Source organism: Primulina tabacum, chromosome 2 (assembly GCF_025594145.1).
Source record: "Primulina tabacum isolate GXHZ01 chromosome 2, ASM2559414v2, whole genome shotgun sequence".
Lineage (NCBI taxonomy): Eukaryota > Viridiplantae > Streptophyta > Magnoliopsida > Lamiales > Gesneriaceae > Primulina > Primulina tabacum.
Genome location: NC_134551.1, coordinates 52728631 through 52754256, shown reverse-complemented (window position 1 = coordinate 52754256; position 25626 = coordinate 52728631). Strand labels below are relative to the sequence as shown.

Here is a 25626-nt window from a genome sequence, read left to right as displayed (position 1 = left end):
TCTGTCAGAACCACAAACTGACGAGAATCATGAAATCTCTATCAATTATATTAATACTGGAAAAATATGGAACCGAAAAGATATAGATGAAATTGATGATATATTTTCTTATAATGTGGCAATCGACATCATAAATGATAACGAAGATCATGAACCAAAATCTTTTGGTGAATGTAAAAATCGGCAGGATTGGATAAAATGGAAAGATGTCATCCAGGTTGAATTAAATTCGCTAAATAAACGTAATGTTTTTGGACCTATAGTCCTTACACCTGAAGGTGTAAAACCTGTTGGATACAAATGGGTTTTTATTCGAAAGCGAAATGAGAAAAATGAAATAGTAAGATATAAAGCTCGACTTGTTGCACAAAGTTTTTCTCAAAGGCCTGGAATTGATTATGAAGAAACGTATTCTCCTGTGATGGATGCAATTACGTTTCGGTATTTGATTAGCTTGGCGGTATCTGAAAATTTAGAAATGCGTCTTATGGATGTTGTTACAGCTTACTTATATGGATCACTTGATAGTAATATATATATGAAAATCCCTGAAGGATTTAAGATGCCTGAAGCACAAAGTTCAAAACCCAAGGAATGTTATTCTGTGAAATTACAAAGATCATTATATGGGTTAAAGCAATCAGGTCGAATGTGGTATAATCGACTAAGTGATCACTTAATGAAAAAGGGATATGTAAATAATTCAATATGCCCTTGTGTTTTCATTAAGAAAACAACATCCGGATGCGTAATTATTGCTGTATATGTTGATGATTTAAACATCATTGGAACGAATAAAGAAATTCAAGAAGTTGTGTCATACTTGAAGGAAGAATTTGAAATGAAGGATCTTGGAAAAACCAAGTATTGTCTGGGTTTACAAATTGAACAAAAAGAATGTGGAATGTTTGTTCACCAGACAAATTATACAGAAAAGATCCTTAAACGTTTTAATATGGATAAAGCAAATCCTTTAAGTACTCCAATGGTTGTCAGATCATTAAACATAGAAAAGGATCCATTCCGTCCATGTGAAGATGATGAAGATATTCTTGGTCCAGAAGTACCATATCTAAGTGCCATCGGTGCCCTTATGTACCTTACAAATTGTACAAGGCCTGATATATCTTTTGCCGTGAATCTGTTGGCAAGATTTAGCACATATCCAACAAAGAGACACTGGAACGGAATTAAACATATATTCCGTTATCTACGAGGAACGACAGACTTGGGACTTTTGTATTCAAAAGATGCTAATCCAAGTATAATTGGTTATGCTGATGCTGGATACTTATCTGATCCACACAAGGCACGTTCCCAAACTGGATATGTATTTACTCGTGGAGGCACTGCAATATCTTGGGGTTCTCAGAAACAAACGCTCGTAACAACTTCATCAAATCATGCCGAGATTATTGCACTACATGAAGCAAGTCGTGAATGTGTGTGGTTAAAATCAATGACCCAACATATCCAAATTTCATGCGGATTATCATCTGATGATAAGCCTGTGATACTATATGAAGATAATGCTGCATGTGTTGCTCAAATGAAAGAAGGATACATAAAAAGCGACAGAACTAAACATATTCCTCCTAAGTTCTTCGCATTCACCAAGGAGATTGAGAAGAATAGATGTATTGATGTTCGTCACATTCAATCAAGTGAAAACTCATCAGATCTCTTCACAAAGGCACTTCCTACGTCAATATTCAGAAAGTACATATATAATATTGGGATGCGCAATCTACGAAATTTGTGAAGAATTGTTCATGTCAACATCAGGGAGAGTTTACGTGACTGCACTCTTTTTCCCTTACTATGGTTTTTATCCCAATGGGTTTTCCAAGTAAGGTTTTTAACGAGGCAGTACAAAAACACGTAATGAAGACATCATCGTATCATGATCATCATCACAAGGGGGAGTATTGGAAAATAATATTTAAAATGTGTGTATTGAATATTTGAATGTTGAAAATAAAGTTGTAAATATTGAAAATTAGTGTGTGATGATGTAGGTAATGATGTATTTTATTTTTGGATTATTTGTAAAGATTTCCTATAAATAGATCTCTCATTTGTGAAGAAAATCACAATTGAGTAGAGAGAAAAATATTATAAAGTGTGTAGTTTGGTAAATTTTGAGAGTTTGAGATTTTTACTTTTTACCATAAATTTTTACTTTTTCACAACATGTATACTTATACATAAAAATTTCAAAGAAAATTAAAAATTTTAAGATGATGATAGATTAGGCTGGTTAAACAGGATCGCACCTTCTTGCAAATTTATTCCTAACATATAAATAGATGATTCAAATAAGAAATATATCTCACAAATATGATCCGTGAGACCGTCTCACACAAGTTTTTGTCAAAATGTTATTGTAAACTATATTAACTTTACAAGTACGTTGTTGGACCTATATTGGTATATTAATATTATAAGCTTATTGCGAAACAATCTTATATATTTATATTTGTAAGCAGAGACGGATGTATTCTAGGGTTTATTCAAACAGTCGCTATTAGCGACTGTTTTTTGAAAAACCGTCGCTAATAGCGACGGTTGTTTCAAAAACCGTCGTACATCAATGTCTTAGTCCAATCAAGTCCCGTCCATTTACAAGGATGAGACCAAATTTATCCTCTGATCCGCCCCACCTCAATTCTACAAAATTTCTCTCCCAAGTCCCAAGCCCTTTAGTGACAGAATAGAATTGCGGACTCCCGAAGAAATTGAATTGCTCATCGGCAAGGCAACAATCCAGGTAAGAATCGGCTATACATTTTTTATTTTGTTTTTTATAGCTTCTCTGTGTGTGATTTGTGGTTTCTTGATTGTTTGTTGTTGAGTTGTTGATTGACTATTACTTTTTTATTTGTTTAATAATTATTTTATTCTTGTTTAGGATTATAAATTGAACTATTTCAAAATGGAAAATCAATCTGCTGGAAAGAAAAGAAAAACATTGATATCCTATTTCTTTAAGAAGAGAGATCGTCAAGCTAGTGAAGATACTTCAATTCCTACGGTCCTTACAATGCAACATCAATTGGAGAACGTGATTCTGGAAGTGGTGCGAACCAGATTGGTAATTTGCAACGAGCAGGAGCTACTCGTTGGAGTTCTCACTATGATTCGGTAAAAAGCTTGATAGGTATGTACACTGCAACTTGCAAAGTTTTTGAAGTTCTCAGTGATTATTCTCCAAATGGAAGAGTTAAGGCTGAAGTTCGGGGGATTTACAGAAACATGGCAAGCTTTGAATTTGTGTTTATTTTGCACTTAATGCATAAAATTATGAGAACAATAGATACTCTTTGTCAAATTATTCAAAGAAAATCTCAAGACATTTTGACTGCTATCACATTTGTCACTACTACCAAAACTTGCCTTCAAGAATTTAGAGAATGTGGGTGGAATGAATTTCTTCAGGAAGTTAAAGTTTTTTGCTCAAGAAATGAAATTGATGTACCTGACCTTGATTGTCTATATAAGATTGGACGTTCTTGTTGGTAAACTACAAATAGAACATCATTACCACTGATGTTTTTAATGCAGCAATAGATTTCATTTTGATGGAGTTAAATACTCGGTTCAATGAGTCATCGGTGGAACTTCTTTCTCTTAGTACAGCTTTAGATCCTAAAAATTCATTTGACTCATTTAACAGTGATGATATTTGCAAGCTTGCGAAGAAGTTTTATCCTGGAGATTTCACAAATCAAGAAATTGTTGCTTTGGAGTATGAATTGATACATTATAAACTTGATGTGATGCAGAATTTAAAGGTTTCTACACTTGTTGAGTTGTGTCAGCAATTGACCGAGAGTGGACGGTCAAGTGTTTATGTTATGTTGACTAGATTGATTCATCTTGTTTTGACATTACCTGTGTCTACTGCCACTACTGAGCGGGCTTTTTCAGCAATGAAGCATGTGAAGACGGCACTTCGCAATAAAATGGAGGATGACTTTCTTGTCGATTGTTTGACACTCTATATTGAACGAGATTTAGCTAAACATATTGATGTAAATTCTATTATTGATGAATTTTATGTTTTAAAATCTCGTAGGGCACAACTTCGTTGAACGATATAATGCAATTTTTTTTTAATAATATATAACTTATCATATTGACTTCAAGCCCCCCCAACTTTTATTCCTGGATCCGTCCCTGTTTGTAAGACGGATTGAGTCGGTACATATTTAAAAAAATATAATATTTTTAGTATAAAAAATAATTTTTATTTATGAATCGAGTTAGATTAGAGATCTGTCTCATAAAATATGACACATAAAATAATCTCATATGAGTTTTTATATTTAATATTTATCATTCATAAGTCGCTCACGATGGATTGATCAATAGTTTGCATTGAATTTGAATATTTCAAGTCTGTATCACCTTATTATTGACCATATTATTTATGTTACGCTTTAGAATAATATACACAAATATATTTCCCAGTAATCGTGTTACATACGGTTTGAGACAGGGTCCTCAAGTGCAATGGGATTTGGCTTTAGATGTGGGTTTCTGGGTTTTCTTCACATGGAAATTGTGCAGGTCAACTGGTTTTTTAGTGTGTTTTGGTGTTTTGATCTCGGTTGCATGTACTAGCACTACTTGCTTTGTTATCACATAGATCCCCTATTCTGAATGAGTTTTGTTTCACAGGAAAGGATAGAGCGTGAATACAATTTGAGCCTAATAACCACAGCTCCGAGTGTTGTTTACAGAGTGAACTGTGTAAACGGTGATACAGTAATATCTATTTATCTCATTCTTGATATTTTTTGTTAATTTTTGTTTATCAATTAGAATTTATTTTAACTCTACAAGCGTTGTTCTTCTGTAGCATTAGGAAACATGGGCATTAATAGTCATGGTTGAACTGCTACAGTTTGGTATTTTGGGTTCCTTGCTTTCTCGTTTCAGCTATTTGTGTTTCCATGACCTCTTCTATTTGTAACATGCACATCTTTTGATAAACCAGCTGTTTTAGTAGAAAGCATTATCAAATCATTTTATATATGAAAGAGTAAATTTCTCGGTAGAATGGAACTGCGTGAAAGTATGGATATAGACCAAGTACTCGCTCAAAAAAATCAGAGAAACATTTAAATATAATAATAATTTTAATAATCACTTATTTATGTTAATTAATAATTATTGTTGTTAAAAAGAAACAATATTAATAGTAATCATAATTATAAAATTATAATATGTTTTAATAATAATAATAGATTTAATATTAATAATTATCATTGGATGTTAATCAATTTATATATTATGTAGACAATTGTGTTTGAAATTCTATGAGATATATAAAGATAATTTTGTATTTAAAACACATTCAAATAAGATTTTTTTTTTTTAAATGTGGAATACCCAACTTTTTTAAAAACAAATTATTTATTTTGACATTTTATAAGCTGTTTTTTTTTAAAAAAAAATTATCAAACAAAATAAAAGAACTTATAAACCCCATCAAACATCGTCTTAGTTTCTAAGAGCATCACCAACTCATCAAAAATCGTGGGGGCCACATACTCATTATAACAACATATTTTTTTTACTCACTTTCTTTGAACATTCAAACTCATTATTTATGGGTCCCACAGTCCACTCAATCATCTTAAATTTTTTCATATTAAATAAATATGTTTTAAATATATTTTACATTATTTAAATCATTATTCTAATTTTTAAAATAATCTTACTTTTTAATAAAATAATTTTATTAATTTTCATAAATAATATTAATATTTTTTAATATATTTTTATTAAATAAAGTAAATGTTCGAAAGAAATACCAGGACGGAAGAAAAATTTAAACAAGACGTGAGCACAATTTATTTAAAGTTACAATATAATTATGAAATTGAAATGAAACAATAACTTACAAATAAACCACACTTTGATGAAATTAAAAAAAACATATGAAATACAAATTCACGGATTGTTGTTGTATTGCCCCCAGATATGCTCAACTAAGTCTGTTAGGATCGGAAAAGAGTTTAGAGGGCGGATGAATGAACTCTTTTAAAATTTTCTCGTGTAACAGTGATTTCAACCGTTTTTAGGCGGTTGAAAACCTCTTCTCAAACGGTTGAGAATGTGATCCACTATTAAGTGCGGAAAACGGTTCACAATCTTTAATGCAATTTTAAAACACAATATCAGGCTAAAAGCAATGAGTAGAGACTAGACGGATAAATGATTGCTAAAAGTAAAGTGACACAGGTTTGTTATGGATGTTCGGAGAATGAATACTCCTACGTCACCCCTTCTTCCTCCTTAGGAAGGATTCCACTGAAAGACTTTGGCTTTACAAACTTCTTGCAACAGCCCGGTCCAATCAGGACTTATCACACTGCCTGTATTGGAACTCTTAGTGATCACTTTACACTTCTGGATATTTAAGAACACTTAGTTCACCAAATAACAAAGCTGAATCAAATAACCAAAGGATTAATGATATGAATAAATGGTTTTGATTTAATAGCACGAAAATGATCCTTTAGATGATCAGATAAATTTCTCTTGAGTGCGTGCTGATTGAGCGATGGAGTATCAAAACTTTTTAAGAGTGCTCTGAGATCTTTTTGAATAGCAAGCGAGTTGTAATATTGCAGCTGAGAATCTCTGACCTTTCTGCTTGCAAACTCTTCCGTTAATATACACGATTTTCTTATCGGTCGGAAAGGACATAACAACGTTAACCTGATCTTCTGTACAGACGTGTTGCTTTCGATATGTCGAGCATTAAATGATCTTTGATAAACGCATTTAATATTCCTTTTGCACAGCATCGTTCTGAATCGCTTTTCTTGAGGAGTTTCTTTTAAGGAAACTGTTTTTGAGCAACAGAACTTTAGGTCTATATTTGATCTTTCTTTTTCTGGGAAAGATAATTAAATGTAGATCAATCTTGGAACTGATGTAAGAGATTGTTGACTTCAAAGCGGTGTAATACTTGAAAGTATTTAAGCCGCTCAGAGAATGTCTTTGAGTAATAATTAGTTCTCTTTAATGACCGGTTCTGATAACAATCTGAAGTAAGCGGTTGAGACTAGCTGAGCAGTTGAACTGCTTTGAGTTTTGATCGGTTAGCTGAGCAGTTGAACTGCTGCATATCTGATATACGAACCGCAACTGAAAACTTGTTTTTGTCATACACCAAAATTCTTGGGAATAATATTTTCTTAACAAAGTCTGCACGAAGTTGGTGATGAACTTGGAAGAATATTAGAGAGTCGAATTGGAGAGTGTAGTGAGTTGAAATGAAAATATGTGTACACATTTGTGGGTATTTATAGAAAAGAATTGAAACTAATTGTTAACTAGCCGTTAAATAATCGTTACAAATTTTTTGGATTTTTTATAATTAAATTCGAATTCTAGCCGTAAACTAGCGGTTAAATAGCCGTTACAAATTTTTTGGAATTTTTTTAATTAAATTCGAATTTAATTAAATATTTTTTTTAAAAAAAATTTACAACGGTATGAAAATCCAAAATTATTTAAAAAAAAACAAACAAACAAACCGTTAAAAATGGAAAAATTAAAAAAAATAATTTCAAAATACGTGGGGCCCGCTTTAAAAAAATTTTTAAAACCAAAACACAAAGTGGGGCGTGCCAGACACAAAGTGTCTGGCGGCACACGCCAAATACAAAAAAAAAAATGAGAGAGGGGCGTTCAAACATTGAACGCCCCTCTCTCTCTTGGGGTGTTAAATGGGTGTTAAGCAATTAGTCGGCAAAGCAATTAGTAGTGCTTGCGTGTGTGCAATTGACTAAGTGGGGGTGTATTAAATTCAGAGTTTTCATAATTTTTAATGACTTCAAACGGTAGACTTTATGGATTTGATAGATATTTATTAATTTTTACAGAATCTCACAGATTTATAAATAGATTTACGTGGATTCATATATGCTTTTTTGCAAGATTTTTATAGACTTTTGTGAATTTTTTTTAATAGAATTTTATAAATTTTGTATTTAATTATAACTTATTAATTTCTTTAAATCAATAATTATTTGACATAGATAACATATTCAGTTTGAAATAATTTTTCAATATTTATATTAATAAATAAATTTCCTTATTTAAAATGTATATCATTTAATCCTTACATGTGTATATATGCATGTTTGTAAATTTTTTAAAATACATCAATTGATTAATCTGTAACCTTGTTTTTGAATTGATAATATATATGTGAAAAGAATATTATTTAGCATTGTATGAATATAATTTTGTTTAAAAAATATCATAGATTATATATTAATTGAAATGGCAAAAAGAATTTAAAAAATCATGGTTGTTGCGAGGTTATTCAATTATTGAGAATTAAGCGACATTTTTTGGATCATCTTTTATTATTATTGAATATTACATTAGTTTGTATAAATCATAAATTAAAAATCACAAAATCAATTCTAGATTTCAAAATCTCTTATGATATTAAAATAATAAATTATTTAATGAACAATCAGTCAAAAAATGAAAATTTTGAAAAGAAAAGATGAAAATATATATAGAAATACACTTCGAAAATTTGAGAGAGTGATAGAGATAGATGAGATGAGAGAAGATAAGAAGAGAGGTGTTGTGAAACGACAGAAAAAGAAATAAATAGCTTGTGTATGAGTTAGAAGTTTTAAAAATTCATCCAAATCTTTGGTTGAACCAAATACAATTTTTAACAATTTATAGTTGTACATTAGACTTTATTGTTTGTATATTGATGAATTCCATGAAGTTATTAAAAGTCCATTGAAAATTTGAATACCTATAGACTTTTATAGAGTTTCTAAAAGTCAATGTTGAATACCACTTGACTTTTTAAAACTCTATGAAAGTCTATTTTGAATAGCACTAGACTTCTATAGAGTATGTAAAAATTTTAATTGAATACATTTAGACTTTTAAAATCTAGAAAAGTCATTAAAAATCAATAAATCTTCTACATTGAATACACCCCCTGAATTATACTCAACAAGGTTTGAAAAAACTTCAAAAAGATAATTTAGTATATTGCTCACAAAATTTGCCTAAACGAGGGCTCCATTCTAATTATACCAGTGAAAATCAACAACAGATGGTTAAGATCTACTCACTTTAACGATACATATTTATTTTCCAGATGATTCCTTCTTTAGAATTCTAGTACCTTCGTTAAATCAATTCTATTGTAGATTAAAAAAATTGTAGAATACTGTAAATAGAACTATCTAGGCGTACGTACATAATCTGACTCAAGTTCTATTGAGACTGAATATCTGAACTGAACCGAATCGAATCCAACCCGAATCAATTATTTATCCTTATCTTTTATTTTCTTATAATATTTAATATACATAATTCACTTATTAGATTTACGAACCAAGGTTTATACGATAAGATCAAAACGAATATTACAATTTATTTTCTTGTTTATAATACCGGATTCGATACCATATTAATTTAAATAAACTCGAATTTCTTTCCACCAAAAGAATCATTTATATGGACTATTAAGGTCGTAATAAAATAATAAACAATTAATAAAATAAAATTTATACAATTCACGCTTCTTCCTAATCTATCGGAATATCTTTTTTCTTTAAATTTTGTTGTTTTCTTTTTTATATAGTATCGATATGTTATCCATTTATCGTGTTCACTCATGATCTGATACTCATCTATTAGATATGACGAAATATATACAAATTATACGTCTAATAGATGAATATCTCATAGGTGAGCAACATATATCAACATATATATATATATATGTGTGTGTGTGTGTGTTTTTTGTGTGTATGCATGAGTTGATCGAATCAAAATCTAATACTTTTTCTTTCCCTGGCCTTAATTATCAGTCGTGGGGAAGGGACACGTCGCATGTTATAGAACTTGCTTTCCTCGATCGATGCAGAAAATTTTCGCAATATTGTGTTTCGTTTTTTTGTACGGACTCGGAAGCATGACTGTTGCTAAAGACAGTCATGGATCTTCTAACTCGTCGGCCTTGACACACGAGAATTGGAGGGAACACGAGTTGTTTGTGCCCCAAGATGTATTGGAGGAACTGGATTTTTTTCCGAATTTCGGCGACGATCTGATCCCTTTAAACAAAATATTTCTTTCATCAGAATACAATAAATCAACATCAACTCAAGGTGACGTTGCATGGGATCGTAGAATCCTCTGTTCCAATCACAAGAAATATGGGGTTTATGAAGCGATATACCACCAAGACAATGGAGATTTGGAGTTTCCTTATTCTCAGTATCAGTTACCTAAGTTTCATCATGAAGAATACGACCGGTATTTTTCATCAGAATACAATAAACCAACATCAACTCAATCTGACTTTGCATGGGACAGTAGAATCTCAAGTTCCAATCACACGAAATATGAATTTTATGAAGCCATATACCACCAAGATGATTTCGAACATGATGAATCGATAGACCAAGACGATGGAGAATCGGAGTTTCCTTGTTCTCGGTATCAAGAATACGACGAGGAACGAGACAAAGATGACGGGGATTTGTTGGACAAGTTTGAATACCACAAGAAACACAAATCAGAGGATGATGAATAGAGTGGGGTTTCATTGGCCGAGCTTTCTGACGACAAGTTCTCATGAACAAGACAATGAAAGCATGGAGAAGTTTTTTGGTAGGATCGATTCGATGTTTTTATTTAATTTATAAATTTCTTTCTGTCTTCTCATCATTATTTTAATTTCAATTTGTGCTGCTTATTTTTTTTATGACATGGATAAAATCTATAAATCACGCTAATAATATAAACGCTAGTAAGATAAACTATGTTGCAGAAACATTGTGCGATAAGATTGTCCAGAAAATGTTAGTGTTACTCCCCATAAGGGGTCATTTCTGCCGGTTATTGCGTGGGTGACAGACATTGAATGACTAAAAAGATTACTGAATGACTAAAAAGAATTGCTAAGTAAATGAAAATTTTATAGACATTTTGATCTAAGGAGTCGATAAAACTCCCTCCCCTTGATTTCAAGAAGGCCAAAAATTATTTGCTCAAATTTAAAAATTCAAAATATAGATGAAGATAATAAAATGTTCTATTGAAATATGACAAATTTATTAAATTATATCTCTATCATAATAATTTGGGAGATCCGGAGGGATTTTTTTGGAATATTAAAAATTAAATACTTCCGACCCTTCATGCTACGTATATATACACAAAAGAATAGGTCTTTTGTGAAACGGTCTCACGAATCTTTATATGTGAGACGGATCAACCCTATCGATATTCACAATAAAAAGTAATGCTCTTAGCATAAAAATTAATATTTTTTCATGGATGACCCAAATACAGGATATGTCTCACAAAATACGACATGTGAACCGTCTCACACAAATTTTTACCTACACAAAATATGGTGTGTGTATATAAAGTGTTATTTATATTTTATAATTCGTTAATTACAATCCACTTATTATTTTATTTAACCAATTGCCATCAAAATATTATATTATTAAGTTTTAGATGCCTAAAATAACTAATTTTGATGTAATAATGAATTTTTTAAAATACGATTAAATAAGGATAGATTAATAGTCAAATATTTATCGTTAAAATTTTAAGATGTTTTAATAATCATTTTGACCCGATTTAAGATCCAATTTTATTAATCAAATAGTTATCCATAAAATTGGATCTTAAACCGGGTCAAAATGATTATTAAAACAACTTAAAATTTTAACTATAAATATTTGACCATTAATCTATCCTTATTTAATCCACTCAACCAAACACACTTTAAAAGTATTCGATTTTCGTTTCACACAAAATATCACATATATGCATATAACACACTAGGTGGATCGCTAGAAAAAATGAGTGATTTTTAAATTAAGGATGGGTCATTCTTTGGTATGCAACGTATTTAGCCAACGTCATATAGTTTTATATACAATGTTTAGTGAACGAACAAGCTACACCATTTAATTTAATGGAACAAACACATCTGTAACCTGCTTCCTACCTTCGATCGATAGCAAAACAGATTGGATCACCTTTTTCCTATTAAGGATTCAAAAAGAGCAGCTTCTTCCTCCTACAAATACAAATATAGACCTAAGATGAGGTAAATTGACAAGCTGTTAAGCTTCAGAGGGTCAGTGACGGAGACATGGCATGCATACCACTAAGGCGTTGAATTCCGTCTCCTCGTCTATGGAGCTGATTATGGCGGGATCCTCCAAAAGTTCCTGTTACAGCATTTTCTTCAGCAAAGCTTGGAAACAGTTGATAGTATGTCATCAAATAGGAAGAAAAGCTTTGGCTTCACATACAAAATCGTCATTTCAGACTCCTCGAATTTCAAATTTAAAAATTCAAAGACGGAACATTTTAATCAAACTATCTGGAGTACTTCAATCACGACTCTGTAGGATGCAATTTGTGATGCTACTTAGCATTTTAAGAAAGAGTCTGAATACCTCAAATACCAAAGAGAAAAGAGATAAAACTTGAAAAAAAAAAAAGAAGAAGAAAGTGCTAGCTTAAAATGCTTACATCATCAGCTATCTGTAATACCCCATTTTTATCCTGCAAAAAATATTGGACTTGATTTAAGATGGAAACCACAGTTCCTCACGATGAAGAATCAAATTTATGCAGGCAACAAGTTTCGGATAAAACAACATATTACTCCAAAAAACATTGAACTACGAACAAGAATGAAAGCTTTCTTGAACAAAAATATGATCACTAATTAGTTACCTTCACAGCAACAAACAGAAGAGGGTCAGAAGGCGTATAGATCATATAGTGGGAACCATCCTGTATGGTGAAAAGTTTTAGGACCAGAAAAGCTTTGATTAGTGTTTTTATGCACGGGCATTTCGTAGGATTGTGCAACTTGTTGTCTCATTCATAAAGGTCTTTATTCTGATATTTAGAGCTTAGACAAGGCAATATAAAATCAGTCTCCCTTATTGATATATCCGCTCAGCAGCACACAACTAACATCATACCAGATGGAAGCACACAATTTCAATGCCTTCAGTCGCCAAACCATCTACATCTTCACCACTGTCTGCATCTAAGTGAGCTTTTCATTAGCAAGTTAAAATTCATAAATGAAAACTAAGCTTGGAAAAAGGAAAGCAATTATTTGTTTCTACTTCTAGAAAATGACAACATTTTCAGAAATGAAACCAACGATTTCCACTCGTTTTCAACTTCATTTGCAGAAACGTTTTCTCATCTTAATCACATTCCTCTTGCAATCATTATTCTTTTCGACACAAAACGTTTTCAAATTTTAAGATAATCGTGTAACAATGAAAAATTAAATGACCCAACTAACCTCAAATATATGATATCTAGAGTTGAAAGGTCTCATTCAGACAATAATACCAAACATATATCACATTTTTTTATGTCCACAAAAGTACTCATAAGCATAGGAGCTTGATTCTTGGTGGATATCAATAAATTACAATTTAAAATATGTTCTAGAGCCGATTCACATATTCACACGTGCAATGAAATCATGTTCATATAGTGGCGATATGTATGGTTGAAAAGTTAAATAATTGATACACGACCACAATTATAACCTTCTCATACCAACATAGCGACCGTTTAGTGTCTAACCAAGTTTAGAACAAACATAAACAAAAACTTGTGAATGATAACGCATCAAACTGAGAGGTCTAGCTCACAAGGAAAATGAGAGTGATTAATTACTACTTTTGAAAAGGATTAAGCTTGAAGGAGAAAAGAGAAATAAATTCACCCATATGAACTTCAAAAATGTCCTCTTCAGTGTAGCAAAACCCGCCTCGTGCCGTATAGCAAAATCTGGAGGCAGAAAGGAAGAAATTGCACAATATAGGACAAAATAAGAAGCAAAATTAGTCAAGATTTGATATAGGGAGAAAATGTCAAAGCATTGTTTGTTGGGATGTCAAGTGGAGCTTTATCTTCGAAAATTATTGGAAGTCTTTATTTAGAAAAAAAATCACTCAAAATAACATTTCACGATTCAAATGAATTCAAACGCAAGAATTAAGTAATCATATTGTTTTTCAACACGTTTGTCAACCCAAAATCATACCATTTCAACTTTCATAAGGTCAGACCATATAAATTCACCATATCTCACAATAACTTCAAAATTCATGCTCAATGCCCTTTTCATTTTAAAAATCCACAAAGCTCTTATTGACATTTTTTAACGTAAAACAGGCAAAATCCCAAGCATATGCCACTGCAGAAATTATAGTTTAAATACTGAGTTGATGCCTCATCATACCCGCTGTATACCAAATGCATATGTATTTTGGCAAGGGCATAAGCTGCAGTAGGAAGAATGACCTCTACTTCTTCATCAGACACCTAAAAAATAGTTAGAATAAAATATTTCCATATAACAATACACCAAAATAGCAAGAAGGTTACAAAAAGAGGAAAAAAGTTTTTTTCCTGCAATGAGCTGCAATAGCTATCCAAACATGAAATCGCAAATGGATGCAAATAAAGATATTTATGAAACAAGAAAACACAAAGTGATAATTCAAAAGTGTTATACATGAAAATGCATTTTCCAACTCAAGCACATCATAGTAGACGTTTCTAATGCATGAATTGTGTAAGCAGTTTTTACAAAGGAGAAGGTTTCTCATATTATAATCACATAATGGAAAAAAATGTAAAAGCATGAATGCCAAGAAAATATAGAGAAATGATACTTCCGTAAAATTGTAAAAAACACATGAATATAAGCAAGATAGAATTTTCAGATGTACCGCAGACCATCCTTCAACATTGACGCTCTTCAGAATCTGAACAGGTCTGTAGACAATAATAATAAGTAGCCAATCCTTTTTGTGAAGACAACGAAAGCAACTTAATCACGGCCTGCAATCTTACTTACGTGTCAACTGGGCAGAGCAGCATACATTCATCTCCCTGTGAATTTCTAAATATCCTCCTTATAACACACTCTAGGGGGGAGTTATTGGTAGAATCGACCTGATGGTGACTTTTTAGATATCATAAACCATTGAAGAAACAGGGGAGAAATAAATGTTATGAACACGGAGACGAAAGAGATGGAGCCTAAAAAGAGAGCAAGCTATTTCAAAACATAATATTCACATAATTTAATCTAGAACGAAACACAGAAGACCCAATGTCTTTTTTCTCTTACTTTTTGTCTGCTTACAAAAGAAACACTCGTCACTGACTGACTTTAATATCATTCACAATTTACCGCCATCTGTCCTAATACAACTACATGTCTTTGTTGGCCCCAAGTGTAAAACAGGAAAAAAGAATCCATCCATTGACAACTTTTTACCATGAGCCAAGCTCATAAGAGAGTAGGCATAACTCCAGCGAATAAAAGTTTCACGATCGTCTTTAGTTCTGGAAACTCGAATCTAATAGCTAATCAATTGGCAAAATGCATGAATTCTGGCTACAAACCCCCCCCCACCCCACCCCACCCCAACCCCCCAACCACACTGAAGCTTATATTTCTAATTCAACTTTGGTACCTCGCAATGCATTCGTCCTTCTCCTTTAAAAACTTAAAAATTCAATAAATATGGATTCCATCGCAATCAAATGAAAGGACAAGTGATTGGCTGACCACAATTACAGAAACTTTAGCATAAAGAACGAAACTTTATAACATCGAGCTGACACAAAGAAATACCGCACGACCACACATGTAGGAATAATTGTACACTATCACCACTCGAATTCAAAATATTTTAAAAAGTAGCGAAAAACTCACAATGGTAGCGATACGCTTACTAGAAGCCTTCAAAACTCTCCCTCGCTCATCCAACACAAAACCCGCGGGCGGCTTCGGAAGTAGAAGCGCTGTGTTCTCCGACTGCGACGGTGACTCTAGCACCTCCACCCTACCATCACCACCAGTATTCCCAATCACAAAATCATCTTCAATCGAACTCTCGATGCTATTTTTCCTAATGGAATTCTTTCTCTTCTTCGTAGTCGAAGACCCACCACTTCGTTCCTGCTTTGCGGCGGCATAACAAAACTTCAATTTGTACCAAAATCTTGGACTTTTGTAGCTATAGTTGTACCTGAACTGAGGAGAGCAAGTAATGGGAGGCGGTATACTTGAAAATTTTTGCGAGATATGCGAAAATTCTGCTGAAAAGGTTGAAAATCTGGTCATAGAGAATGCCATTCGCCGTCTGCTGCGTTATGGTATGTGGAGCGTAGGTTATGGACAACACGAAGTGCAGAATTCGTAGATATTTTTTCCTTCGCTCTGTTTTTTTTTTTTTTTTTACTTCTACGCTATAATTATATAACAAAAAAGTCATTTATATTAAAAAAATTAATATAATTTTTACATTTTTTTAACAAAAATTATTTAACACAAACAAATTTAGTTGATTCTCATTCGAATCGACTTGGACGATGCGAAGAACTTTTAATGATTTGAACATTCTTTTTTTTTTTTACGCTTATGTTTACATGTTTTGATTGGCAGAAACTGGAATGATAAAGGGTAGTTTAACTGGAATAAGCGTTGGTACCGTGACCGAGACACAAAAGATTTGGAGGAGCTTCCAAGCTTTAGGGGATTTGGTACTGTGATTTTTCTTGCCAAAAGGACATTTGTTTGGCAATAATTCGTCCCAAATAACAAATGCATTCTACATGCTCTGTGGTTGTATGGGATATGCGGGATTTGGAGACCTTGTACCAGGAGATCTTCTGACCGGATTCGGATTCTACAACCCCTATTGGCTTCTCGACATGGAAAATGCAGCAATCGTGATACACTTAGTCGGTGCTTACCAAGTCTACTGCCAGCCACTTTTCGCGTTTCTTGAGAAAAAGAGCGTCCGAAAAATGGCCTGATAATGGATTCATCACTCAAGAAATCGGTATCCCGGCTCCCTTTCTGAAGTGTTCATATAACCTGAACTTGTTCCGGTTAGTTTGGAGGACTATGTTTGTGGTGATCACCACTGTTATATCGATGCTGCTGCCCTTTTTCAAAGATGTGGTTGGGATTCTCGGGGATTTCGGGTTCTGGCTTTTAACGGATTATTTCCCAGTTGAGATGTATATTGCGCAGAAAAGGATACCGAAGTGGAGTACTCGAAGGATTTGTTTACAGATGCTAATTTTTGCTTGTATAGTAATCTATGTTGCGGCTGCCGCCGGTTCTGTTGCGGGTGTGATTCTTGATCTCAAGGTGTACAAGCCATTCAAAACTAGCTACTAAAGTGTACTTCTATATATTATGTGGTTGAATTAATGTTTTGTGTATCAGATTGGTGGGTGTACTTCTGTGTCAAGAAAATACGATGGATTTTCTTGGTGTTTTGATTTTCTTTCTGCGGGTCTTCGAATATAAGTTGGCAGCTTGTAACATAGATGGAATTGAAAGCTTCTATTCTTGATTTCCTCCATTTATAAGCTGCAAATTGTATGAATAAATTTTTTGGGTCATGTGTAAGAATGGGTACCAATGGTTCCTGTTTTGAATTTGGTAATGAAACATTCTGGGTTTTCTATCGGACAAATTGATGCACTTTTCATAATAATCCCACTTCAAATTTAGAACATTTCCTACATTAACAACTACCTTAATTAATCTGGATGCTAATAATCATCGACATAAAATCTTGATAAAATTGACCAATATTGGCTCACAAAAACTACTACGGTGTTACGGTCAATTTTGTGATGCAGATATTCTGTTTAGATCACTCATCAAAAAATATTATTTTTACATGAAAAATATATTTTTTTATTATAAACAGTCTCATCCAAGTGTGGTCTCTGTTGATTGTCATGCAGTGAAGGATGAGCCTTGATTTCCTAGACTTCAGAAACGCGCTTACACGGAAATTTGACCGAGTCCAGTGGACAGAGACCGGGAGCAACACACGATTTATGGTAACCCCACACGGCAAGAACAAATCAAACTTGTGAAGATAGCAAAACCCCTTTTCTATTTTTTTTTCCCTATAGTTTGTTAGCTTTTATTATAAAAAGTTAATTAGTTACGATTCTTTATATTTTTTATTGAATTCAAAAATTTCTTTCCCAATTCATGTGCAGGCATTCGAACTTCCACCTGAGATCGAAATCGTCTCTTTTATTTATATCGCTACACCACTAGAGATATCGACTAATGCGCAATATTTTTTTTTTAGAGCAACAAGTTTAGTAAATCTATAAAGAAATGAAAATTGATTTTATTTTTCAATTTACCCCATCAAAGTCGGTAATGGCTCGTTGCATCCTTCGTAACAGCTAGTCAAGCTAGCAATAATTATAGAAAAAATTGTTTCTTTTTGTTTTTTGTTTTATGAAGAATGACCCTACATCACCTGAAATTAATTAATTAAACAAAGAATTACACTTGACATTCAAATCCTTTTTTTTTCCCAGTCAAATGAAGTTTACTAGTTCAGTTGCTTTTATTGCATTCGGACTTTATTAAATAACTTATATAAAGAATTATATTTTCAATAATAATAATTAAATAAAAATGGAATTAACATAATCAAAGTATCTGTTTTTCTTTTCATTATTTTCCACTAAGAGTAGGTTTGTTGTGAGACGGTCTCACGAATCTTTATCTGTGAGATAAGTCAACCCTAACGATATTCAAAGTAAAAAGTAATGCTATTAGCATAAAAAAAAGTAATATTTTTTACTCAAATAAGATATATGTCTCATAAAATACGAGCCGTGAGACCGTCTCACACAACTTTTCGTATTTCATCAAATATAAAATAAGATATCAAACTTTATTTCTCAAAACAATTTTATACAAATTTGTAATTAGTTAAAACGTAACAAATTTTTTTTATATAAAAAAAGTAAAGGCAGATTCTCCTTAAAAGAATCTGATGTAATATACTTAGTTAAAAATATATATTTCTATCTTTTAAATACAATAAGGGACAAAAAAAAATAACAATTTTTATGAGATCGTTTCAGAAATCAATTTTTTGTGGTTTATTTTTCATTTGACTTGAATCATTAAAAAATATTACTTTTAATTTCAAAATATTATTTTTTACTCTAGATATGAATTAAATCGACATATCTAACGAATATAAATCTATGTTACCAGATTACTACGAAAAAACCGGGTAAATGAATAGATGTGATAAAATTTAATATATCGAATAACAATTTGTTTTAAATTGAGAAGATGTTTGTTATAATTAAATCATATTATCATATACTTCGTCATAAACTTGATATATTGATGTACGTATTGTCAAAGGAGCGAAAATGATATAATATAATTTATATTATTTAAAAAATTATAAATATAACTCAGAGCAGTCCTCCATTCACACGCTCATTCCACCTTAAGGGGCTCGGAAAGAAGAAGCTTCGCAATGGAGCACGAAACTTCACCGTGAGCAACCACACCCAAATTTAATTTGTCAAGATTTCGATTCCACGAAGTTTCAAACCCATATAGAAAATTGCTGATTTGTCTCGGATGATCCATTTTCAGGTTTGAGTCGAGTGAAACTCTAGCAACACTCCTGGCCTCCACGCCGCTGCTGGAGGAATCATGGAGGCTGTGCAGCCACGCCAACTCGGCGGCGCAGGGGAGCTTTTCTGTGAGCAAGATGGGGGAGGTGGCGTACGTGGCGTTTTCCGCCGTGCAGACGGTCGGGATTTGGCCGGAGGATAGGCGCGGGAATCTGGTGGAGATACAGAGCGTTTGCGAGGGAGTTTTCGATTCGTTTCCTCGCGGCGGTGAAGAAACGGTTATGGTTCACGGTGGCTTGCTGCAACTCTTCGTCTTATTCTACAATTCCCAGATTTTTCAACAAAAGGTTTGATCCTTTTTGTTTCTGTGAACCCTTTTGTTTCCTGCGATTCTTTTTGAAATTAATTCGCTTTTTCCAGTAAAAATTAAATATTTTGTACATTATTTGGTCATAACTCGTAACAATCTAACATGAAATGTGGCTAAAATTTTGAATTAGCATATATTCATATACATTACTATCGATATATGCTTAAGTAGGATAAAAATTAGTCACATTAATTAATTGATACGCACATATGTGTAATAATATCGAAATTATATATGGCAACATTAACGGTTTTAGCAAGGATTTTGAAATTCGTTATATTAAACTTAGCAACAGTTTTTAAATACCGTTACGAATTTTACAAGTTTATAACATTCTTTCTGTTAAAATTAATAATTTTATATGTAAAACTATTTAATACTTGTTGAACTTTTACATTTTGATGGGTCAAAATTTTTGGGTCTAAGTATTTTTGAAATCAACATATAGTTAGTTACATGGTTATTTGCAAAAAGGACTGTTCTGCTTGGTAGTTACATGTAGTTTGACAAAAACTTGTGTAAGACGGTCTCAGGAGTCGTATTTTGTGAGACGGATATCTTATTTGGGTCATCCGTAAAAAAAAATAATTAAATTTTATGTTAAAATTATTATTTTTTATTTTGAATATCGGTAGGATTGACATGTCTCACATATCAAGATTTGTGGGACCGTCTCACGAGAGACCTACTCTTATTGTTTTTATTTTTATAATACCACTTGCTCAATTTAATCTAAAACTAGGTATTTTTAATGGAGATGGTCAAAATTAAACAATATCTTCAGTAAATAAAGTTTGTAAGCACTATATTCTTGGAAAACAGTCAAATAGTTAATTCATTAATCACGAGAGTCACTAGCTTAACATAAAAGATTTTATAACTTCAAAATCAAATAAAAATGAAACAAGTCTGATTTATGATTTCTTTCTCAGAACAATTTTACAAATTAGTATCAAATAAATTTTGTGAAAATTGAAAATATAACTAAGAAATAGTAATAATTAGCATGCATTTACGAAAGCTAGTTTCATTGGCTAGTCAAAGTAAGTCGGACAAGACGTTTTCTTGTTATTACATTCACTTTTTTTGAGTGGGAATTTCTGTGAATAATGCAATGATTTCGCTTGTTCTTCTAGAAATTGAAACTGTTGAAATTTTTTGATTCTCTTGTTAATTATTTTCTGACAATCTTTTTCAAAACTCCCTTTTTGTGAGCTGCAATTTAAGGTTACAATTGAATCAAATAAATAAAAATAAGATTAAGGTTACCATGAAAGCGATAGAGATGATCATCTCATCTTAATTGATGATCTCGGAACATTTATTATGTTACATAAGTAACAGTTGTTAATAATAAAAAACCCCATTTTTTTTTAAAAAAAAAAAACTAACAATGATTGGTAACACATTTTTTATATCACTTAAATATGTTGGGACACTACCACATGATAGAATCAATGGCTCAAATTTAGCCATACATACATGAGGTCCACTAATTTTTTTAAAATCACATATGTGTGTGAATCTTGTCCATCCAAACTATGTGGGACAATATCTGCACGTGTAACATCTAAGCAACCCTTAAAAGTTCAGAAGACCAAATCAAGTTTTTGCACTTCCGAGTTAGATACATTGGATTTGAATCATCATTTTACATGTTTACTAAGGGTACCTATCGATTGTGGTAGGCCTGAAATAATTTGTTTTAAAGGGGAGAATTTTTGTCGTAACAAAAATAACCAAATTTATTAAAATTTTCTGATAGCGAAGATTTTGGTCTGGTATAGGAATGATATTAAAATTTTCGATACGATAACGGTATAAAATTTGAAAATTTCGATATATATCGAAATACGAAAACAGTATATATAAAAATTAAAAAATATATAATATTCTTAAATGATAATGTTATAAATTTAAAAAACATAATATTTATTTCCGATAGGTAACGATATCGTACCGAAATCTCGGTATACCGAATAATTTTGGTATAACCCATATGTTAGTTGTACGCCTTGGTATGCCGAAAGTTTCAGCACGATATCGATATATATTTCTTATATTGAAATTTTCGATATGATACACGATATATATGATTTTCGGTACAATATATCATCCTTACACGCTACTAATTCAAATCTTGATGTATCGTAGATATTATTCTTTTCTTTTAAAAATTGTAGATAAGAATAACTGTGATAATATTAATTATTAAGATCCAATTTTTTTAATCAATTCATCGACTCAATTTGAATTTGAATAAGTTCATAAAAGTGAAATGAAAGCTGTCTAAATTTTTTCGAAAGAAGTTAAATATATTTTCTTCGATTTATTGGGTTTTTCGGATTAAAATTAAAATTTTAAATGAACTTTTTCCATGTTCTCGATATTATAATTGAAGAGATTGACCATCAACAAGTAGTTTTCAAATGAAATTCAAAAGATTCGTGGTTACAAAAAATTGATGTAAGAAAGAACAGAGTTTGGTATTCAAAGAGACATGCGTCAAATCATCATATGTGAACCAAAGAATTCAAAGCCTCCTTAGACCATAATAGCGCCTCGATAGAGACATCTTGCGGACAAGAGCATGGACCATCTTGGTACTTAACGAAATGAGATTTTAAGTTATAAGTCGATTTAATAATTCGCAAAAACCGGTGTGAGACGGTATCACGGATCGTATTTTGTGAGACGAATATCTTATTTGGGTCATCCATGAAAAAGTATTACTTTTTATACTAAGAATATTATTTTTTATTGTGAATATCGGTAGGGTTACCCGTTTCACAGATAAAGATTGTGAGACCATCTCATAAGACCTACTCTTAATAATTAACCTTTCTTGTACATTGACTAATTTTTTTATATAATCTAACAATTTTTACTTGTGTGTTGAAATTCTGTTTTAAATTCATTTTGTTATAATACTTAAATATGAAGCACCGTTGGTTATCATCAACATGGACGGTGTCACAGGGTTAACACGCAACAACTTTTTTCGAGTTTTGTAACAAAATTCACACATTATGTTTTATGCATTTCTTTTCTTTACTTTCTTGGTTGTGATATTGTGGCATCCTGTCCAGCGGCGCACATTTGATCCACTGTCCATGCCCTTTTCCAACTAACACTTCTTGTATGATTACACAGAAATAGATAATAAGCTCTTCAACGTTAGAAACAGAAACCAAATGCCTGGTGTCATTTACTGTGAAATAGAATCAATGTTAAACTTGAAATGCTTTATAACCAACCTTTGCTATCATAAACTGCAGATTCTTGAAATAGTGAATGAATGCAAATCAGTTGTTTTCACGGGTCATTCCCTGGGAGGTCCGATTGCTTCCCTTTCAGCCCTTTGGCTTCTTTCAAACATTCAAACCAATTCATCTTCTATCACAGTCTTCTGCATTACCTATGGTTCACCAATGCTGGGAAACGAGCCGTTTTCTCAAGCCATTCTTCAAGAAAGATGGGCTGGAAACTTCTGCCATGTTGTAGCAAGGCATGATTTGTTGCCACGACTCCTCTTCGCTCCATCATATCTGTTTGATTCACAATTCCATGCCCTCTTTCAACTGTGGCATTTATCTATGACTGCCCCTTATTTTGGACAAATTGGTCTCCAAATATTAGTTGAAAAAAAAGATAAACTGTTTAACAAAGTTTTGGCCTGTGTTGCATGCCGGTCAAGAGGAGGTGGAGACCAAGAAACGAGCCTATTTTGGCCGTTTGGGAGCTATATGTTCTGCACAGAAAAGGGTACCATCTGTTTGGATAACGGGGGGGCAATTGTTAAGTTTCTCTACTTCATCATGATGAAAGGTTCCGCTACTTCTTGCATAGAGGATCACCTCGAGTATGGAAAATATGTTGAGAAAGCTTGCTGGCAGTATTTACTCAAGAGAAGCTCCGTGGATGCGTGTTTTGCTGAGTCAAGCAATGATGCAGGGATCACATTGGCATTGCAGTCATTGGAGCTAACTACCCAGGTAAATTTAACAAACACCCCCTGATGTTAAATGCAAATGTTATAACATGCAAGAGAGATAAGTGTAAAATCCAGTAAATACAGGACAGATGAATGCAAAAAACCCGATATTTAACCTTAGTTCAGAAATGCCCCTGAGGTTTGGAAAAAACTACGACCACTTAGCCTGAGAGATGCTAGTCTTAAGACCGTATTTATTCAAAGCTTACACATATTGTGCATGGGTATTAGAAGTTTAGCCCAAACTCACTGAGTGAATATGTCATCTCATTTGAGCCAAAGGAATGTTTCTGTGCTTATAATGGAGCCTAAGCTCACGGGGCATCCGTTACATTTATTACCTCTCAACTGAAATTTTGAAGCACCTTGTAAGCTCAATACAGAATTCTGCTTTAGGTGTATTTTGGTTTGCTTCTCACAGGAACCGGCCTATGGAGACGCAAAAGACTGCCTCTTAAAGGCAAGACAACTTGGATGCAATCGCAACCTCAACAATGCAAAGATGTCAGTGAAATTAGCTAAAATCACCCCACTTCGAGCACAAATTGAGTGGTACAAAGCATTTTGTGATGATTCTGATGAAAAGTTGGGATACTATGACTCGTTCAAGCTAAGAACTGCTTCAAAGAAAGGCAACAAAGTTAGTTTGAACCGGCTCAGATTGGGATGGTTTTGGGACGAAGTGATCAACATGCTACAAACAAACAAATTAACCCATGATTTTCACAAGCTCCCAAAGTACGTGAATGCCGCACAATTCTACAAACTACTTGTTGAACCGCTGGAAATTGCTGAATACTACAGAAATGGTGAGCATAAGAAGAAAGGCCATTATATTGAGCATGGCAGGGAGAGAAGGTTCAAGATTTTTGATAAGTGGTGGAGGGATAGAAAGGTTGGAGATGAAGAAAATAACCCGAGAAGCAAATTTGCGAGTTTGACACAAGATTCATGCTTTTGGGCGAGAGTGGAAGAAGCAAGAGACTGCCTTTATCAGTTTAGAGGTGAAACTGAAAAAGAAAACCGTACACTTCTTTTGGAAAAGATCGAAAAGTTTGAACAATATGCAAGCTCGATGGTTAACCGGAAGGAGGTGTCAATAGATGTCTTGGCAGAAAATTCAAGCTACAATTTGTTTCGAGAAGAATGGAAGGAGCTTAAATCACAATCACAGCTATTGCAACCTCATTTTCCAGGCTTCCAAGATGGAATGGTTCAATAAAATATCTTCAAAAAATAAAAGAAAGCATTCTAATCAGCTTTTTTTTTACATGCAGAATTGCTTTCATGTATTAAAATATTCAAAATCTTCTCCTTCCGATTCCTCCATACATGTTCTGGTAGAAAGCTCAAACATATATTACAGAGATCCTGAATCTTGACTTCAAACTCCACTCAGGCTAAATCTTACTTTGCTCAAAAAACGGACAATTATATAACCACAAATCAGATTTTACCCACGTTTTGAATTTGCTCTAAAGGCCACTTTTTCGAAGAATGAAATTTACAAGTCCCATGGTTTTGAATGCCACAAGGCGAGTGTGAAATAAAATGTATTGTAATTCCAAAAAAATTATCTAATAAACAGATCAGAAATTGATAAAACAAAACAATTTGAGATTTATCTTAACATAAATAAACCTCTCTAATTAATTAAGATGATGTCGCGAGAGCCACAACTAATAAACAGTATTAAACTTTAATAAGTCATATACTATTTTGAATATTCAAACATAAT

The 25626-nt window shown here is 32.6% G+C and overlaps 3 protein-coding genes and 1 pseudogene across 4 annotated transcripts; 3 read left to right on the top strand and 1 right to left on the bottom strand.

Annotated features, from left to right (window-relative positions):
- The first annotated feature begins 3162 nt into the window (after positions 1 to 3162).
- On the top strand, positions 3163 to 4962 carry LOC142537858 (uncharacterized). Its single transcript, XM_075643339.1, has 5 exons — positions 3163 to 3514; positions 3565 to 3990; positions 4502 to 4572; positions 4684 to 4770; positions 4945 to 4962. The coding sequence occupies exons 1-5, from the start codon at positions 3163 to 3165 to the stop codon at positions 4960 to 4962; spliced, it is 954 nt and encodes a 317-aa protein (XP_075499454.1).
- A 6918-nt stretch (positions 4963 to 11880) lies between these two features.
- On the bottom strand, positions 11881 to 16329 carry LOC142536896 (uncharacterized). 2 transcript variants are annotated; one of them, XM_075642294.1, is made up of 10 exons: positions 15806 to 16327; positions 14939 to 15036; positions 14811 to 14856; positions 14318 to 14400; positions 13799 to 13863; positions 13032 to 13093; positions 12778 to 12837; positions 12571 to 12603; positions 12198 to 12263; positions 11881 to 12109 (listed from the first exon to the last, which is right to left on the bottom strand). In XM_075642294.1, exons 1-10 carry the CDS (start codon positions 16226 to 16228, stop codon positions 12065 to 12067), a joined length of 981 nt encoding a protein of 326 aa, XP_075498409.1. In that variant the 5' UTR covers positions 16229 to 16327; the 3' UTR covers positions 11881 to 12064. The 2 variants fall into 2 exon arrangements, with proteins under 2 accessions (XP_075498409.1, XP_075498410.1); XM_075642295.1 differs by lacking the exons at positions 14811 to 14856; positions 14939 to 15036 and having other exon boundaries at positions 15806 to 16329.
- A 30-nt stretch (positions 16330 to 16359) lies between these two features.
- Positions 16360 to 17459, top strand: LOC142536899 (amino acid permease 3-like; annotated as a pseudogene).
- A 1850-nt stretch (positions 17460 to 19309) lies between these two features.
- Positions 19310 to 25255, top strand: LOC142536895 (lipase-like PAD4). Its single transcript, XM_075642293.1, has 4 exons — positions 19310 to 19441; positions 19544 to 19871; positions 23173 to 23889; positions 24310 to 25255. The coding sequence occupies exons 1-4, from the start codon at positions 19422 to 19424 to the stop codon at positions 25108 to 25110; spliced, it is 1866 nt and encodes a 621-aa protein (XP_075498408.1). The 5' UTR covers positions 19310 to 19421; the 3' UTR covers positions 25111 to 25255.
- The last annotated feature ends 371 nt before the right edge of the window (positions 25256 to 25626 follow it).